This window comes from Panthera pardus, unplaced genomic scaffold, assembly GCF_024362965.1.
Source record: "Panthera pardus isolate Hobbes unplaced genomic scaffold, ASM2436296v1 HiC_scaffold_16, whole genome shotgun sequence".
Classification (NCBI taxonomy): domain Eukaryota; kingdom Metazoa; phylum Chordata; class Mammalia; order Carnivora; family Felidae; genus Panthera; species Panthera pardus.
This window is the reverse complement of record NW_026526721.1, coordinates 94,081,026-94,100,487: the sequence shown is the minus strand read 5'-3', so window position 1 is coordinate 94,100,487 and position 19,462 is coordinate 94,081,026. Positions and strand designations below refer to the sequence as shown.

At 44.3% G+C, this 19,462-nt stretch overlaps 1 protein-coding gene across 8 annotated transcripts in view; it reads right to left on the bottom strand.

Moving 5' to 3' along the window:
* The window catches only part of TNIK (TRAF2 and NCK interacting kinase), a 396,523-nt gene that overhangs the window by 104,932 nt on the left and 272,129 nt on the right, over positions 1-19,462 (bottom strand). For all 8 annotated transcript variants that reach the window (XM_053903642.1, XM_019463160.2, XM_019463162.2 and 5 more), the window contains exons 8-10: positions 11,601-11,655; positions 9,531-9,609; positions 1,391-1,566 (exon numbers count right to left, since the gene is read on the bottom strand). In XM_053903642.1, the coding sequence (XP_053759617.1) occupies positions 1,391-1,566; positions 9,531-9,609; positions 11,601-11,655 (310 nt within the window). The remainder of the gene's footprint in view (positions 1-1,390; positions 1,567-9,530; positions 9,610-11,600; positions 11,656-19,462) is intronic.

The window sequence follows — 19,462 nt, the reverse complement described above, 5'->3', positions numbered from 1 at the left end:
GTATCTTTGTTTTAAATCGAAGGATAGTTGACATACAATATTTCATTAGTTTCAGGTGATGGGCCTCCTTTTTGGCTTCGCCTCATAACCTCCTACTCTGGAGTCTAACCTGATCGCACATTTCCCTGACTCCCTGAGGCCAGCAGCCAAGAAGGAAGCCTTCCCTTGAGCCTTCACTGAGGATTTCCCCTCCTGCCTCAGCCCCCTGCTGCTCCTACCTCTACGGTCTTGACTCCTGCAATGCTTACCACCCACCCCACACACCTGCTTGCACCTCGCCACATTACAGATGGTAGCTGCAGAGGCAAAGAAGGGAAATTCAAATAAAAGGAGAGCACACTCTGTCCTGTGGGGCCCACCACCCTCCAATGCTCCACCTGGCTTGGAAGAACAGAGGAGAATGGTGTTGAGGACAGAAAAGAGGAAAATCATGTCGCCAGTTGTGTCCCACCGTCGGTGCCTGGTCTTCCCCTTTACTCTCCATGGCTGCACGCTCAGGGCTCACCTTACCAGCCCTATACTGCCTCCTCACCGTCAGCCCTCCCCTTTTCTCCACTAACCCTCCTGCCTCCACTCGGGGAGGACTCACTCTGTCTGTCCTCTGGATCTTTCCCTTTCCTCCCCATACCTCAACCTTCCCCAACTCCCCATCCAACCAGGCACAAAGCTTGCCCCAGACCACGTGAATTTTCTGCTTAGTCAGGATGCTAGTTAAGGAAGTCCGAGTCTCTATTTGAACAACCAGGATACGGCCCCAGGACCCCAAGTTTGAACTCATGTTCTTTCCATCGATGCCATGAAAAGATAGTGTGGTAGAACAGCCAGAGCCATAAGAGATAAGAGTTTTTCAATCTATAAAATAAAGAAGTACATTAAATGATCCTCCAGCTCAAAATTCAATGTTCCAAATAGCAAGTCTGGCATCTCTGTGACTATAAGAAAATTCATTCTGACTTCTGAGCTAAATTCTAAATGAGCCTCAGAGCACAAAAACTTAAATGCTGAAGAGTGCCAGTATACAAAAATGTCAACCAAATGATTTTTTTTTTTAGGTTGTCTTCTGTAGATTTTTAGCCTTCAAAACATGAATATTCATTTGAACTAAGAAAATCACTTGTCATATTAAACCACTTCATAGTATTACTCAACATGTCTCTTTGTTAGTGCCTGGAAGAGGTAATATTCCTTACAGTTCTATCCTTTCATGAAGATTCCATTTCACAGGCTCAATCCATTGATGCCTACAGGCTATGAGCTCAGAGGCAGGCCTTCACACTAAAGAATAATGCAGGTCCATCTGAAACCCCCATGGTCACCTCCAAATATATCAAGAGCCCATGACTCGCTCCGTCTTTTGTTTCCTTTGCTGAAATACAAATGTGCTTCTAACCTTTTTCTCCTCGCTTTTTCTTTGTTCTGTCAATATGGTCCTTGAGTTGAATGCGGACCTGTCGTTCATTAGGTTGGTCTCGTATAAATGGATGCTTCATCAATTGTTCTGTTGCTGGTCGCTGGCTGTGATTCTTTACCAAGCAGCTCTCAATAAATGACTGGAATTTTTTTGACCTGCCAAACAAAAGAGATGAACCCACAGATAAAAAGACCATCCAAAGAAAAAGCAAAATTCTATTTCTCCAAAATGCTAGAATAAAAAAAAAAGAAGAGAATAGGTTCAATTAGCCAACATAGGAATCAACCAATCACAAAGTACGTCTAGACCTTTATTAGGCACATGGGGTTCAAAGACATCATCACCATCAACACACAGTTCAGGCAATGTATGGGAGTTACGTGCATAAAAGCATTTTTGCACAGTTTGTATGTAATATCACACAAGAGACCAAAAGGAATGAGAGAAGAGAAAGACCTTGGTGAAAAGTGTATCTGGAAGGTCTATTGTAATGAGGGAACAAGAGCTGAGACTTAGAGAATGAATAGGAAACCGGGGTGCCTGGGTGGCTCATTCAGTTGAGCATCTGACTTTGGCTCAGGTTATGATCTCACAGTTAGTGGGTTCGAGTCCCATGTCGGGCTCTGCGCTGACAGCTCAGAGCCTGGAACATGCTTTAGATTCTGTGTCTCCCTCTCTCTCTGTCCCTCCCCCACTCAAGCTCTCTTTCTCTCTCTCTCTCAAAAATAAATAAACATTAAAAAAAAGAATGAAGAGGAAGTCACTTTCAGGAGAGAGTTCAGGGAGGCAAGAAATAGTGAAAAACCAAGGACTGGGCTGAGCACACTATATGTCAGGGGAACTGAGATGAGTTGTCTAAATGATGCAGAAAATGCAAGCTGGGAGGAGGACATAAAATCAAGCTTGTATAGATAAAAAGGAGTACATTTGTAGAAATGAGAAAGATTCTTATGTGGTAAAGTGAGCTTGGTTAGGCAAATTTTTTTAAATGATAATTTCAAAATTACTTTTGAACTTTGCTCTCCAATTAATAAGAACAGGATTTATGTGTATGTTTGCTATCAACCCAAGGACTTGCAAACTTAGGAACTAAGTTCATATCCAGAAACGAATTTACCTCCCACTAGACAGGCACTGTTTCCTCAAAGATAAACCCCGTGCCTCACACAGGGGAGGGGACAACTGGTGAAAGATAATATACCAAGGAATAGGGCAGCAAGTCCACAATGTGGGAGAAATTAACAGTGGACTTCAGCTATGATTCATGAGTTGGGCATGTATGTTCTTGCTGCATTCCAAGAAATTGTCCAGCCTCATAAATAATTATTTCACAACTATATAGCATGACTTTCTGATGTGCTACATTGGCATCTTGGCACATGATGGGCAGAGACCTTAGTGGAACTCTGGTCACCCTCTTTGTGGCCCCCACCCTGCTCAGAGCAGGTGGGAATCCATTTTGTGCTCTCCGTCGCCCTCCTGTGGAGTGCTGTGGAATAACAGGAGCGGATCCCAGGAGCAAGCTTTCCTGTCTCCCAGCAGACCTTACACACAGAATTCAGGCTTGAAAGCTGTCTTCACCACACAGAACACAATGGTGAACATGTTATTCAAGATCCAAACACAAGAGGGCACTGGCATATGCACCACTCTGCATTTCTGCCTAGGTCAAAGCAGTTTCTCGTTCCATTGTTTTTGAAGGACTGCATTATTAATATTTTTTTCTCCCTACATTTCTAAGCTAAGTTCATGCTTTTACATTATTTTACATAGAAGCATATGTACCCTGCTATGTTTGGGGTCACCGCAGGATCAATCGGGATCGGCCACCCCGTGGCCTGTGGAAAATGGTGACAACAGCGTGGATACTCTATGTACCTCCTTGTATGTCCTTCAGCCTGTAGCCCTGCTTCCTCCACACTGTTGTTCTCCAAGACCACTGGTGTGCTGTTGGTATCCTGAGCACACTTACCTGCCCTCACATGTCTGATGAATGAATGAATGCAGGAATGGTTATCACTTGTAAGTTCCGGACAAATGCTGTAAAATGGCTACCATCAAATCTGTGCTTGTGAGGCACAGAGAGGGAGGTTTGGAGAGGAAATAGTATTGAATATGCTTTCTTTTTCAGGTCCATGAGACAAATCTGTAGAGGCACAATTGTGATATCATCTAAGGAGAGACTTTGCAAAAAACAAAACAAAACAAAACAAAATAAAACAAGACAAAACCATCATGGGATAATGGACTGTCCCAAGGAATAAATAGAAGAGAATGAGATTGACCTGTATAAAGAGATAGACAAATTCCACATGGCGCTTTTCTAGGTAGAAAATCAGTATTAAAAACATGAAAACAAAAACAAATTAAGACGGGGAGCTGTTAAATATTCATGATAAATGCAAATGAAAGCTGTTTTTTCTGCTTGCAACTAGAAGGAAGTGCTTTTTATAAAGTGCTCAGCTATTAATTAGAGGGTGATAAATAAAGAAATCACACCCAGTTTAAAAATGAGATGCAGACTCGATAAACTGTATGTTCCATTCCCCAGTACTGACACCCAAAAAAAGTCGGTGGCATCTCTAGGGTAAGAGAGTGTTCAAAGAGTTCCGCGGAAGCAGCTGTGGCTCACAGGCCACTTTCCAGGATCTCTTCCGGTGGGAAGGAACCTTCAGGAGAATAACCTTGAGCCCAAAGATTGGGCCAAGATGTGTAGAACCGCAACCCTGGCAATGTATCTGACGTCTTCTTCAAATGGAACAGTTTGAAGAGAAAATAATGCTTACTTAAAATAAATCTTCAAAGGAAAGATTCATTGTCTCTTATTTAAGTTAGTGTGACCAAAGAATCAATATGCTTAATTACACATTTAATTAAAAGTAAAAACCCTTCCCTATGTTGAACACCACTTGACTGTTTGCTGAGCGGTCTAATGGGTTTAAAGTACATTTATATAACTTTATTGTTTGAATCTCTGCTGCCGGTAATTTAGTTCTGTCTATTAAAAAAAAATGCCCGAGATTAGTAATACTAATTTCCCCAGGGGTGGCCTGGAGAGATAAATGTTAATGTTTGGTGCTTACAGTCTGAGGCCCTGGTTCTAATACCAGCATCACCAAACACTTTATCTTCCCAGATTTTTTCTGTTTATATATTCAATTGTGTTAGAGGAATTAAAAACGCCTGAAAGATTATTACATTAATCACTGTAACCAGTCAGGCTGAAGTTTCTGATAATTGCAGGACTCCCTAAATGCAATTTGAGCTTTAGAATTTGCATTTTCCCAGAACTACCCTTTCTCTCTAATTTGGGCTCCATCGCTTACTAACTGTGAGACTTTGGGCAGATTATTTAACGTCTCTGTGCCTCAGTTGCCCTGGCTGCAAACGGTGGGATCGTTAGAATTGATCTCAAATGACTGTTGTGATGATCCGATGAATTGCTTCATATAAAATACTTAGCACAGTGTCTGACATGTCATAAACGCCGTATGTATGTTTGCTGTTATTGTTACTGCTATTACTTTCATTGTGTTTTCAACGTCCTGCCACCTTTGAACATCACCAGGCTTAACCAACAGCAGTATCTGCCCTCAGAGCTGGGGGCAGAAACAGAAGTGGAACTGAATAGGTCAGTGTTCTTAAAGGGAATTAATTTCACATATATTTGGATTAGATATGCTCACAGAGTCAACGAGACCACTCTCTCCAAGGAGACTGTGCAAAAAAGGTTAATTGTAAAAGCTGTGGAACAATTTTTGTTTTGATTTCAATGAAGCCTGAAGTCATATTGTCTACTAGCAAATTCAGTTAATTTGAAGTATTTTCTGATATTTGCTTTCTATTATGATTTTATTTAGAACACACATACACAAATAACTTTGTCAGTTCTTAAAGAACAAAAATGCCTGACAATCCACCAAGAATCAGAGCTGTTGTTTCATAAAATAACAGTAGTGACTGTAAGGGGTTCAGGGCTGTGGCTCCAGCAATGAAACCTCTGGGACTCTGGATAAGCCAGTTAACATCACCAGGCCTCTAGTCTTCATCTGGGGCACAAATGGGCCGGACCAAGGAACCTCATGTCTCTCCCCAGTGATAAGCAGTTACGATTTTCCTAATGATCTCAATGAAACACTTCTTTGCCTGTGTGCAATCTTTGCATTTGAAGAGCAAGGAAAAAGAAAAAGACCAGTTGTCTGTTACAGGAATGAAATCATCCCCATCTTTCTCCAGAAACTCCTGCAGGAAACTGCAGCACTGAGTAGGGCAGGGGAGCTGGCCTGCGCACGGTGGGAAGATAAGGGAGGAGGAAATGTGTTGAAGGAGATGGTTCACCCACGTGGGTGGAATCTGACCACGTACAGAGATGGGAGGAAATGGGAGTCCCAACTTATTACGCGTTTGCTGGTGGTGACATGGAGACAGCGGCCGAGAGATGCCTGGTGTCCTCTAATTCAGCTGAGGTTATAATCCTCCCTGAGATCTAATTATCGAATGGCTGGACTGGAGCCCTGACTGCATGACCTCCTTGCCAAGGAGGCCTCTCCTCATCTCACTGACATGGGAGGGAAGGGCCGGGTTCTAGCAAGTGGACTGCTCTCCTTTACCCCACAATGGAAGGGGCAAAGAACCCTGCTACTGCCCTTCTTTCCCTAATATTAAGGCACAGGAAAAAAACTGTTCAACTAAGAGACCAGTATCTCATTCTCTATTACTCTAAGCTGGAACTTCAGAGGCCAGATGGTGCAGGTGGGAGAATGGGGGTTACAAACTTAGAAAATTAGAAGACTGTACAGCCTTGCACAAGGCTCATAACCTACCCAAGCCGTAGTGTTACAGCAAGAGAAGGATGACTCAGAGCATCTGCCTGGCAGGGTTGTGGGTAAAATTAAATTTATATAGACCTTAAATTTACACACACACACACACACACACACACACACACACACACACACACACATTACTGAGTCTACAGCATGCATATATGCCTTATATGTCCTGTATGTTGTAGATTCAGCAAGTTAGGTGGAAATGACCCTCAACTGAATGCATATAATAAAGAGTTTATGGTCCATCTCTACCACAATGGCACCCCCACACCCGCTTTGGTAGTATTTTGATATACACGCTGCGAACGGTGCACTTCATCTGATAATTCATTAGGCAGAGAATAAAAGAACATTTTGGAGTTTTGTTTTTTTTGACGGGTGGGGAGAGGGATCCTCTCCCTTGAAATATAAAAGGAAAATAAATAAAGTTTTCACTTCCTCCCAAGCACTAGGGTGTGTTAAAACCCTAACTGATTTGAAATATTTTTTAAATGTTTATTTATTTTTTTGAGAGAGAGAGACAGAGTGCCAGTGGGGGAGGGTCAGAAAGAAAGGGAGACATGGAACCCAAAGTAGGCTCCAAGCTCTGAGATGTCAGCACAGAGTGCGATGTGGGGCTCCAACTCACAAACTGTGAGATCATGAGCTGAGCCGAAGTTGGACGCTTAACCGACTGAGCCACCCAGGTACCCCATTTTTTCTCTTTTAATTCCTAACTTATTTCAAATCACTTTGGACCTGGTCATTCAGGAAAGTACTCTGCAGTGCTCAATATTCTCACTTAAAAACTAGAATTCTGTGCAGAGAGCTGGAAGGCACACTCCACGTCCCGTGGAGGGGGGCTGCATTACCATCTTATAAAGGCCGGGTTCTGAGTGAGAAAGAGCACCTGAGCAGGGCCTTTGTTTCCCCACTCACTCTCAGATAGCCACGTCGTTTCCCCCTCCCCTCTCTAACAGTGTGGGTCTCGAGCTCCTGACTGGCTTTCCTTTGGAGTCAGGGAGGGTGTGGAGGGAGGCTGGGCAAGATGGAGGCCTGACCTCCTCACTGTCCCTGGACTGTCCCTGTTCCCTGCAGCACCATCAGATATAGCTCCTGTTGTCAAAGGTTTGACTCAGAAAAGTCAGCCTGTATTTTCCTCAAAGTCTGTATTTCTCAAACAAGGCCAATACAGAGTTGAACTTTTTGGAGCAGGGGCAAAGAAAATTAAAACTGTAGGGCAGAGGCTGTTTACTCGCTTCTCTAGCGAGCCAGAAAGGTCAGACAGAGGGCAGTGCGAGCTCCGTATAAGAGGAAAACAGGACAAGTATGGTGGCCAAGTGACCCCCACTTCTTAGTCGGGGAGAGGTGGTGATGGGCAGAAAAGACCACCTGGTGTCACACCTTTGCACAAAAGGCCGGAAACCTAAAGGTAAAGCTCAATCTCCAGATTTTTCAAAGTTGGCAATTAATACAAATGTTCCTGAAACACGGTGTGTGGCCACGCTGTGTTGAGCACACATAACACATGTGTGGATGGCCAGTTTGACTCCTGTGGGTGGAACTCTGGAAACGTCTGTCCAGCAGCAGTTCTGGGAGAGGGAAGGGGAGGAGGGAACAGGCAAGTGAAGTCTGCCCTTTACAGTGTGTGTGTGTTGGGGGGAGGAGGAGAGGGAGGCCTGGCACCAAGGACAAGCAGAAAGCGAGCAGAGGGCTTTGTAGTGCTACTGATGCTTCCAGAGATGGAACTGAGCTGACTGCTCTCCCGAGGAAGTCTGTTCCGGGGAGAAGGGAGGAAGCAGGGCTTCCGGGCCCCACTGATCATGTGCCATACAGGTACCCAATGGAAGGCTGTTGCTGGGGAGAGAATGGCTATCACACAGCGACCCTCCAGAGTGAGAACGAGGAACAGGGGTTGCTCTGCCCCTTGTTGCCAATAGCAACTCTGATGCTCTGTTCTTCTTCTGCAACTCGGGGCTGCCGGCCCCTTCTGGCTGTTTTCCTCTCTTCTCTGGGCAGTATGCCTTTCCCTTGTCACACCAGGGTTGCTATGTCATTACTAGGTGGCTGGTATTAATTAAACTGCTCTCTGTATAGCAGAGGAAAGCTGTGAGTGGGTAAGGGAGGAATATGAGGGTCCCCGTGAAGGGTGATCATGAAGTACTGTGAAAAGGGACAGAGAGGTCTTGAACCTTCATGTTCTAAGTGCCCAGAACGTGCCTCTAGAAAAAGATAGGAGATCACACGTAGCCCAGGAATTGATCCCAGGGCAAGGGTGTATCAAGATCCACCATACATACAGGGGAAAGAAAGGACCAACGGATTCTTGTTATGCAATAATAAGATACAAAGACCCTGATGTAAGTAGGCAAAAAAGTCAAAAGTCCAACATCTGGCCTAACCTGCAGAACTGTGTGTCTCAAACTTGAGTCAACTGTATACTATCAGCACAATTTTTAGCCATATTCCTACACCGCCCATACTAGTATCCACTCGGTATTCTTTAAAAAATTTTTTTTAACGTTTTATTTATTTTTGAGACAGAGAGAGACAGAGCATGAATGGAGGAGGGGCAGAGGGAGAGGGAGACACAGAATCGGAAGCAGGCTCCAGGCTCTGAGCCATCAGCCCAGAGCCCGACGCGGGGCTCGAACTCACGGACTGCGAGATTGCGACCTGAGCTGAAGTCGGCCGCTTAAACGACTGAGCCACCCAGGCGCCCCTCGGTATTCTTCTTTAAATTAGGCCAATTTTTTAAGTGAATCAGTTTATTAAACGGGAAGGTTGTACCACCACCCAACTTAAGAAGCCAATATCACTTGCCATAAAGAGAAAGCAGTGGTAAAAGCAAAACTTACAAATATTTATGCACAGACCAATAAAATCATCTTTGACACTGCCAAGTATGTGTGTGTACTTACAGAACTGCCATCTTAAGGAATAGAAGAAAAGTCGGCCCTCCGAACCAGCTGACTCTCGGAACTATCCCCCTCTCTGATAAGATGTTTTGTGCAGCCAGGAAGGATACTTCTTGAGGTAATAAATCAAAGGGCTTTCATGTTATTTCTGGGGCTCCACTACTCACTTTAGGTAACAGTTCCTTACCTGGAAGGTGTGGTGATAAAGACTTGTGCAAACAGTAGGTACTTAATAGGTGACTTAAGAGGAGTGATAGTATATGGAAAAGCACTCACTAAGTCTTGGTTTATGTTAGTCTACTCATGGAGCCGGACCTACGGATTTGAGCTCATCCAACAGAGCATCACAGGAAACCCTTCAATCTGCAAAACACTGAAGACCAAACTCACCACTTCTTAGACTTCAGGCGAGGTGCTGGGTTCCGGGGAATGAGGAAGAGGGCTCTCATGGGGTGCATGTCACAGAGAGCTGCAAGAGACCAAAACAAAGGGCAATTCAGGTTAGGAGGCCAAATACAGGCCAAGCCCACCCTAGCTGTGCAGCTCATGCTACCGAGTGGCTCCCAGTCGCACATGCCACGTGAGCAGAGTCAGAGGACTACAAAGCTTCTGTCTGTGAAGCACTTAAAAGAGCTGGTGTCTCATAAAATACGCACCTCAACTAGACATTGTTAACATTTCTACTTGTACTTCGTATTTAAGAAAAGTACATTACAGGGCCAAAACCTCTGCTTTGCTATCGGAATAGCCATCGGAGATTCAAAGTAGACAACATCAAGATAACAACTACAATGGAGATGGTAGGTTGTTTTTAATTTGTAAAAGCCTAAGTCATAAAATGAAAGATGAATGGTCTATTTCTTATATACCAAAGGCCCATACAAACGCAATGCTATGTACATAGATTTTTAGAGTAAAAAGCACTAGGCCAGAACACCTTTCTGTCTGTATTTCTAAATAACCTGATGGCTTTTCGGGTTTTATGATATGCTTATCGTTTGTTTGTTTGTTTGTTTGTTTGTTCATTTGTTTGTTCGCTGGCCCCAGAAAGAACAGAGAGATCAAGGCAAAGAGGGTCTGGTAGAAAAGTCATTAAAATATCTCAACTTGGAAACATGGCATTATGGTTTATAGAGAAAGGACTCATGCGTCCTTATTTTAATCAAAATATTTCACAGGTCTATTTTTCAAACATCAGGGGGTATCCTTTCCTTTGTGCCCAGAATATGAATATATTTTCTCTAAAAGCTAAAGGATTCTGTGGGTAGAAGTTTATTTTCAGCCCCCTCTACTACTCATCAAGAATGACAATATGGTTTTCAGACTGCAATATACTATTCTTCTGATTCATAAATGCCTATTAGCATTGTGAATGAAGGGAATTTTGTCATCAAACAATCCAAATCAATCACGCTTACAGATGAATCCTACCAACTCTAGAGTGAGAAATCAGACTATGATAACGTGAAGATAAAAAGTCATATAAACAAAATGACCTGCCATGCACAGACGGGGCCTGTTTTGGTTCGGGTCCCCTGCAAAGCAGACACCAGGGCAGCACTAAGCATGAGAAGGTATTACCAGGGAAAACCCCTGCCTGGAAGGAAGTAGGGATGGAGCCAGGGAAGGCTGGGAGAGTTTTCAGTTTGCTCTGCATGTCTGATCAGAGTGAAAGGAAGAGGCAGACAAAGTAGGTGGAAGTGTGCTGCCTGAGCAAACTAAGCAGTGAAACTAAGGAGTGAGAGTTGCCTACAAAGGCATCCTGTGCCCTCGAGAAAAAGTTCTGTCTTATATCCCTGCCAGGCTGGGTCACTGATGCGGAGGGCTTTGCAGGGCGGTGGGTAGAGCAGTGGCAGCGGAGGCCCCTTGGTGAGTTGCACTTCCTGTAGGGAAGCCTGTGGGGCACATGCTCACAGCCAGCACAGGACTGGTGGAGGCACTCTGCAGTACCAACACTGCAGAGCTCAAGGAACAGCAGAGGTTCCCCAGATAGCCAGAGCCCTGGCCACTCTGCCTTGGACCTCAAAATCTAAACGTCAGTATTTTATTAGGAGGGAGAGCAACTGAGTGTGCAAGTGTCTGCATAAGCCGTGCACTGGAAATCAGTTCTGACTTTTTGTTAAGTTGGAGTTTCTAGTCTGTGTGAATCGGCCCCAGTTTTGCGTTAGGCGAAGGGCAGTTCAAGAAGAAACTACACACTGAATCGGTAAAATACACAAGATCCCCGAGTTGTCTCCCTTCTCTTTCTTGTTTCCTCTAAACACGAGATCTTCACACCGCTCTGAGATGAATGGATTCCTGGTTGATTTAAGATGACTTTGCTTTCTAAATATGCCAGCTCGAACCCACGCCGGGCTCGGTGTAGCAGAAGCAAAGCTACTACAGAGCCTGGCAAGGAAGCGTCGCTCAGTCCCTGCAGAGCAGACCAGCAACAGATTTCACCCAGAGGAAGGTACTTACGGGGAGCGCCTTCTGCCATCTCGATAGCGGTGATTCCCAAAGACCACAAGTCACTCTGAAAAAGATAGAAGGCATAGACACATGCATAAATGCAGTCAACAGACAAGAACTTGGTTAAGCCCGGTAATCGCTCCAGAACTGCCTGTAGAAAAGCCATTCAGTCATCTCTTTACGAACCTATTTTGCTCACTAAGCCTAAAAGCAAGAACAGCTTTTTTCACTCTTTATGGGTAGTATCTCTCACAGTATTTCCGATACATGGTGAGTTTCCAGTAAATGTATGAAAAATGAATATAATGTCTCAAAAATTAATTGATCACCAAAATTTATCTGTTGATTGAACCCTATGTAACTGGTGCTGTTTTAATGCCTTCATTGAGGTAGAATTATCATACAATTAACTGCCTATATTTGAAGTCTATCATTTGCAAAGGTTTGACATGTATGCACCTGTGAAACCGTCATCACAATCAACACTGTAGATATACCCCTCCCCCATGCCAAAGGGTTGCACGTGCTACTCTGGCGTCTCCCCTCCTGCCCTTGCTATCCCCTGACCCAGTTCTGCTTTCTGTCACTATGGATTAGCTGGCATCTTCTGAAGTTTTATATAAATTAAATCATTCCATTTCTTTCACTAACATAATGGATTGAGGTCCAGCCTTGTTGCAGTATATATGAGTAACTTCATTCCTTTTCACTGCCAACTAGTGTTCTATTGTGCGGTTACATTACAATTTGTTTATCCATCCGCTTGTGATGGACGGTGTTTCCAGTCTGAGCTATTGCACATAAAGCTGCTACAGACACTCATGTACAAGTCTTCATCCGGACATATGCTTCTGTTTCTTTTGTGTAAACACCTAGGTGTGCAATGGCTGAATCATATAGTAGGTACATGTTTGTTTAGTCGATTGTTTTAGACCTACCAAAACAGCAATTTCACATGGCTTAACCAAATCAGATGAGGACAAGGAAACTTTTGGGTTGTATCTGCATGTATCTCCAGGGCCTAGATGGGAGCCAGGCAACAGTGGCAGGTGCTTGGTATGTCTGTTGAATGAATGAATGAACAATAGCTTCCATCTTGTAAGTAGACAATATGTAAAATAGAGAGTCTGCACCGTTATATTCTTTCTTATGATGAGACTGACTTTTATGTTCTCATTGGAATTTTCGAGGCTAACGTCTCCGCCCCTGCCTATGCAATCTCCGTCTGTAGCAGTATGCTTCTCCCCCACTCTGCGTCCATGGCTCAGTTGTCTCTGAGGAGCATAGGAAGGAGCAAATCAAAAGAAAGGGAAAACCAGGTTAGGAAACCCCAGAAGAGATGCTTGCTGCTTCAGTGTCCTGGTGGGTGGGTAAGAAAACACAGTGTGAAATTTGGTTCAGTGGCCTACAATCCTGATGAAGACTTTCATCCTCCTTTTCTTTTCAATATAACCTGCATTTTGTATGTTATTCCAAATTCTCTCCCGGAACCTCACTCAGATTACCGAGGTCAAAGTTCAGTGTCCGTGCTATTCCCATCAAACACATGTCAAGGCCACATGAGAGGAGTCACACCTGGAAAAGGACTATGAAATCCATGCTGGGCCATTACCCAGGACTAAACTTCTCGGTATCCGGTGAGTGACACCCAGGTGTGTTCAGTATTTGGACCGAGGCCTGCACATAAAGGCAGAAGGCTTTCTGGGGGGCGGGCCTAGCCTCTTGCCTGAAGTATAATCTGCTTTTAATTATTTATTTATTTGAGAAAGAAAGAAAAAGAGTGTGTGTTTGCATGAGTGGGGGAGGGGCAGAGGGAGAGAGAGAATCCTAAGGGGGCTCCACACCCCAGCACAGAGCCAGCACGGAGCATCATGTGGAACTCAGTCTCAGGACTGACTGTGCGATTATGACCTGAGCCAAAATCAAGAGTTGGATGCTTAAGAGACTGAGCCACCCGAGTGCCCCAAGTGTAATCTACTTTAGAGTAGGTGGCTAGGGCCCATGCTAAGCCCATACTAGGACCAGAAAGGGGTTCTTTTAATGCATGAGCCCATCAATGGGTTCACATGATACAAGTTCTCAGTTCAACTTGGGATATTAACACACCTGCACAATACCACTGTTCGCAGACTGTAGGTCACTTCTCTGCACAGAACACAACTCAAAAAGGCTACTCTTCTCCTTTCACTTTGTTATATTTCAAGATGTATTCAGAGTTGTCATTAGACACACACACACACACACACACACGTTTGCATAGCCCAGCAAGTGACTGAGTTTTCCCGCAGGCTCCTGGCCTTGCGGAGCTAATAAGGAAGGACCAGCCTGCCATTACAGGCTGTAACCGATAAAGTTGAAAACACGGCTCTCTTGTACCTGGGGGTTTATGGTTGATTAACACAGACAATCATTTGAGAACATGACAAAAACACTGAGTCACTCGCTGTGCAGGAGGCATTCAACAGGAAACACAGCAAGAATAGGCTGGAAATGGTGGTTTGTGCTATTCTGATAGGATTTTAATATCTCCAGGTCTTGCTGGTTCTACCATTTCCCTTACATACCCAGAAATCAAGTGTTTCTGTAGCGTGAAATGAAGTACAAATATAAAGGTGGTGGCCAGGTACTATGTCTCTAAGTGCCACGGCAGGGTCACATTTAAATGGCCCTCCAGTCTTGGAAGCTTGAGCTTGGAAGTTTGAAAGACAACTGAAAGCCAATGCATCTGAAAGGAAATGATGGGGTTGGGGTGAGAAGGGCTCCAGGCCAGTTCTCAGATGGGAAAGAAACAGCTCAGAAAACCCAGGCACATGTCCGCCTCTGGGTCCTTGCTCTAGCTACTCTGTCTGCCTGCAGCCACTACCCTAATTAAGTGCCTACCATCACCCTCCTCTCCATTACGTCTTTGTTCAAATGCCATGTTCTCAGTGAGGGCCACTGAATCTCCCCCGGGGCACTGCCAGACCCCATCCCCTTTCCCACTTTTGTCCCCCAGGGAATGAATCACCTTCTAACGTCTACTAATTTACTCATCACTAGTTTATATTGCTTTGTGTTCATTGTTTGCACCCCCTGCCTCCAACACACCCAGACTGGATAAAACATAAGGTCCACAAGGCATCAAGGATCTTTGTTCTGTTAACTGGCATATTCCAAGTACCTAAAGCAGCACCTAATAAATAATTATTGAATGAATGAGCAAACCAAAGGTGCAAACAAATGAAAGATACGTCCTAAGATTGTCAGACTCCTTGTAGATCATCTCCGACCCAGACAAGGGAAAATGACTTACCCAAGACCCCAGAGCAACTCAGCACCAGGTTTGGGGCAGAGCTGGGTCTTCTGCCCCCTGGGCCACTTTTATTTTTTAACTGTCATCACTACATAAAAACCTGAGTATTCATCTTCTAAATAAAATTTATCAGGGGCCCATAAAATAATTGCTCTAAATTCCCACTTTGTCTACAGGGAACTGAAGGTGCTGGTGACTGAATGCAGGTGCTGAGATTCAGTGAGTCACCCCAAAAACCAAGGCTAGGAAACTGGCCTCAACTTCCCAGAGGCAGAGGGAATAGTCTTTTAAGTCTCAGACAGGCCTGGATTCAAATCCAGGTTCCTATCATAACTACATGCAGAGCACTGCTCAGACCTTAGCTTTCTCACTGTACAACACAGGTCACCGTGACCTGCATGCATGCAGGCATCCTGTCTTGCAAAGCGTCTGGCACATAGTAAGCTCAAGAATACGAATTTCCTTCTCTCCTGTTAGGTGAGACTGCCTGTGCTTGCCCAATGCACTCTTGTATTATTTCCCCCTCTTGGGTTGTTGGCTAACCCAACAGGCATTTTCTTTTTTTTTTTTTTTAATTTTTTTTTTAACGTTTTATTTATTTTTGAGACAGAGAGAGACAGAGCATGAACGGGGGAGGGGCAGAGACAGAGGGAGACACAGAATCGGAAGCAGGCTCCAGGCTCTGAGCTGTCAGCACAGAGCCCGACGCAGGGCTTGAACTCACGGACCGTGAGATCGTGACCTGAGCTGAAGTCGGACGCCCAACCAACTGAGCCACCCAGGCGCCCCCCAACAGGCATTTTCAGACCCCATTTCCCTTGCTGCCTCCAGTTCGGAGTATAGGAAAGCTAAACCTGCTTATCCAGACTTCCCTGCAGCCAAGGATGGCAGGTAAGGATGTGACGTAGTTCTGGCCAATAAGACACAGGCACACAACTTCTGGGAGCTTCTGAAACGTTTTGTTCTTCCTGATACAAGTGACAAATACAGATGATGTCCTGACAACTCTTTTCCACTTCTTAGTGCCTTGAATAAAAACATGGTATCTAGAGTTACAGCATCCATCTTGCAACCATGAGGCAATAAGCCAGCAAATGAATTATGACAGGGCAGAATGGTAGGAGCCTGGGGTTTGAATGAATCAATGAGTCACTACACTAACCCTGGACCACCTTCCTCTAGACTACTGATGATGTAAGAAACAGAAGTACAGCCAAAAGCGTCTTTAGTGATAATATGTATACAGCGATAAATTGACGAAACATATTCTGAGAGCAGGAAAACGGAGAGGTCCCAGTTGTTAGGTGAGCCTGGATTTACCCCCACAGGGAGCAGGAAAAGTCAGCAAAGTGAGAGGTTTCTTTTATTCAGTACATAGCACCTCAGATCCCCTCTTAAGTAGCTTTCCCCCAAGTCCCAAAACAACCCCTTCAAACCAGAGGTCACACCATCCCAAGTCCTGTGCAACCTCTGTCACATGACCAGGCCAGAAACTGCCTCTTCTTTAAGGCCTCATTTGATATCATCATAAAGGTCTTTTTTTTTTTTTCTTTTTTCTTTTTTTTTCTCTTCTTTTTTTTCTTTTTTCTTTTCTTTTTGCTGGGGTTCTCTTCTTTTCCAAAAGGAACATTTACATTCCTGACCATCCGTACCCAGCGCTGCTTGTAAGCTATGCTTAACTGCCCATGCTAGACAGCAATAAACGTCCTTGACGGGACTTGTTTTAAGCCTTTGGATACATTAGCAAGTCCCAAAGACACTTCAGAACTTAAATACGGGAGAAAATGTTCCAATTACCACTGGCAAGACAGATCACAGGAGACGAGAAAGGGAAGAGGGAGGAACAAGATGGGGAGAGAGTCAGGGAGAGATAAGTTTCCTTCGTGGCCATGGTGTGACTCATTTTGGCAGGAGCTGGGTAATTCATTATTCTAGAGGCGCTGCTCAGCCTGGCCTGTGGCATGATTAATAGCCCAGTCCTGTGTGCTTTACAGACAGAACAGAGACAAATTCTAGAGCCTCTGAGAAGGCAAGCACACAACTTCTGGCTGCTGGGGGGCCCGCTGGCATGCAGGCAACTTGGACACAGCATAAGAGCATCTCTTTTGGGGCTGGGTTGCTCAACACATGAAGAAAAGAGCACTTGCTGATGGCTGACCCCTTCGCGGCACAGTAAAGAGCCCCGTGTGCTTGAAGAGGCAGAAAGAGCTCATGCAGTACAGACAGACAGACCTAGATTTGACTCAGCTCTGACACAACTAGCTTGGTGACCTGGGGCAAGCCACATAATTCCTCTGAGCCCAGTTCCTTACCTATAACGTGAAGAGAACACCTACCTTGCAGGGTTAATACCAGAACTCAATAAGGTGGTATAGGTACAGTGCTCAGCACGTTGACGTGCAAATACTGGGTATTTAACAAACTCTGGTATGGTTGTCATTGACCGGCAGTTCAAGCAGCACACCTGCATCAGGTAAGGTGGCAATGAGCTCTGGTACTTAAGGTACTCAAAGGAGTCACTGGGATGATGTAAGCTTACGGGAAGAAACGGGAAAGGGCGTGTTCTTCCTCCTTCAGCCCTGTGGTCTCTCTTCATGGGCAGAGCCTACTAAGAAGCCAGATGGAGTGCTAGCCCCATTATCCCAAAGCTCAGGGTAGCAAGGTAGTCTAGACTTGACAAGCAATAGCTCAATGACGGGCACGGCCAGTAGAGTGGACTCTACCAAGATTCACAGAGAAAAAAACAGTCTTCTGTTTTGTGAGTTATTGTTATTGTCTTTGTGGAAATGTTCAAGCTGGAAAAAGGAAATTGTATTTATTGTGTGCGGTCTCTAAGGGAAGCACCTTAATCCAGAGGCAGAAGTTATGGATAAGCGGATTCTGACTCAAAATAGGCAGACAATTAAAGATGTGTCATACAAATATGAGGTTTGAATCTTAGGATACTGCTGTTTTTTTTAGGTTTAAAAAAAAAAAAGGCCCCAAATGGCAGTCCCTTCATATGACACACAAACACAAATATTAACTATCATATGTTGAGTAGCTACCAAGTGTTAGGCATGGAATTAACCCCTTTGTATATGGTAGCTCAGTTTATTCTAATACAACTTTGTCATATACAATTTACTATTTCCATTTCATCGAGGTTCAGGAAGGTTTCAATAACCTCTCTGAGGTAATGGAGCAAATAGGAGGCAAAGTGTACATTTTAAACCACTCCTGTCTAACTTTGAAAGCTTGACTCTGAATTCACTATGTCATACGCTTAGATTCTACATTAAATATAAACAGCCAAGTTGGTGGGTCACTCAGGGTCACCAAGGGTGCTGAAGCATGGGTTGTGACTAATAATTCCATTTCACACATAAAACAAACTGAAAGCGGAAATCTCCAGTCCCTTGTTCATCTACATGTGTTATCTGATGGAAGGGAAAATGTTAGAACAGCTTTATCACCTTCGGCTGGGGACCGGCCTGCAGGCCAGGGGAGGTGCTACTGTGCCTCACTGAGGAATGTCATACAGGTGCATGTGAACACAGAGCCACAAGGGATCTGGTTCAATAGCGATTTCAGCCTCTTACTGGTGATAATAACATGGTGTCTGTATCATCCTTTCCTCCTTCCAAATAAGGGTGGCGCCTTTGAATCTCAGTAGACAGAGGCCAGGCCTTGTTTGAGAATACAAATCTCATGCTGCAGTCTGAATATCGCTCTCTCACATCACACTCTGCGTGGATCTTGGTGACTCCCAACGAGTCAGATTTCTCCTTCCATCCTGCCTGAATAAAGCCAAGTATCTGTGACACAGAAGAATGAGTATTTGCCCTACAGCCAGAGCACAACACTCACCTAAACCCTGGAGGAGACATCTATGCCTGCAAATGATCCACAGCACCTGTGTGCAAAGTCTCATAAGCAGAGTTGAGGTGAATGATACAGAACATTAGTGCAGGTGGGGCCAGAGGATGGGGGGGTGGGGGTTGAGGGGCTATGACATGTCACTGGACTTCTCTTACTTACTAATTTAATATGAATGCAAGGCCAACTTATGGGGTGGAGTGAGCAGGACAGCAAAATATATAAAATAAAAATTTTAAGCTCTCCACCCCCATATCATCCATCCATGGGGCAGGGGTGAGTAAGACTGTATCATGTGCACTATGCTGTAAGCTGCTCTTTGTGTCTGACACTCTGTCTTGGGATCTGTCCACTTCAGCACGCATGCTACCCCATTGCTTAAATGACTGCATGGTTTTCCACTGGACAGATGCTCTTGTCTTTATCCCACCAGTTCCCTATTGCTGAAAATTTGGCTGCAGAAAGCTTTCATTAACGAGTAATTCTGTTAAAGCAATAGATACATAGGACTATGAAATACTTGACAACCCCCATCCAACTGAAATGAAATTCAAATTTTAAAAATAAGAATTTAAACAGCTTAGGAAGTTTGAACCGTTTTATTAATTTTAAATCTTTTGAATGCTTATTATTAAATGAGAAAGCTTCCATTATTGCCCTACATACTTATCAGAGAAATGAAACCTTTCCTTTTGCTTGAAGTGTTTTGACAGAATTTCTG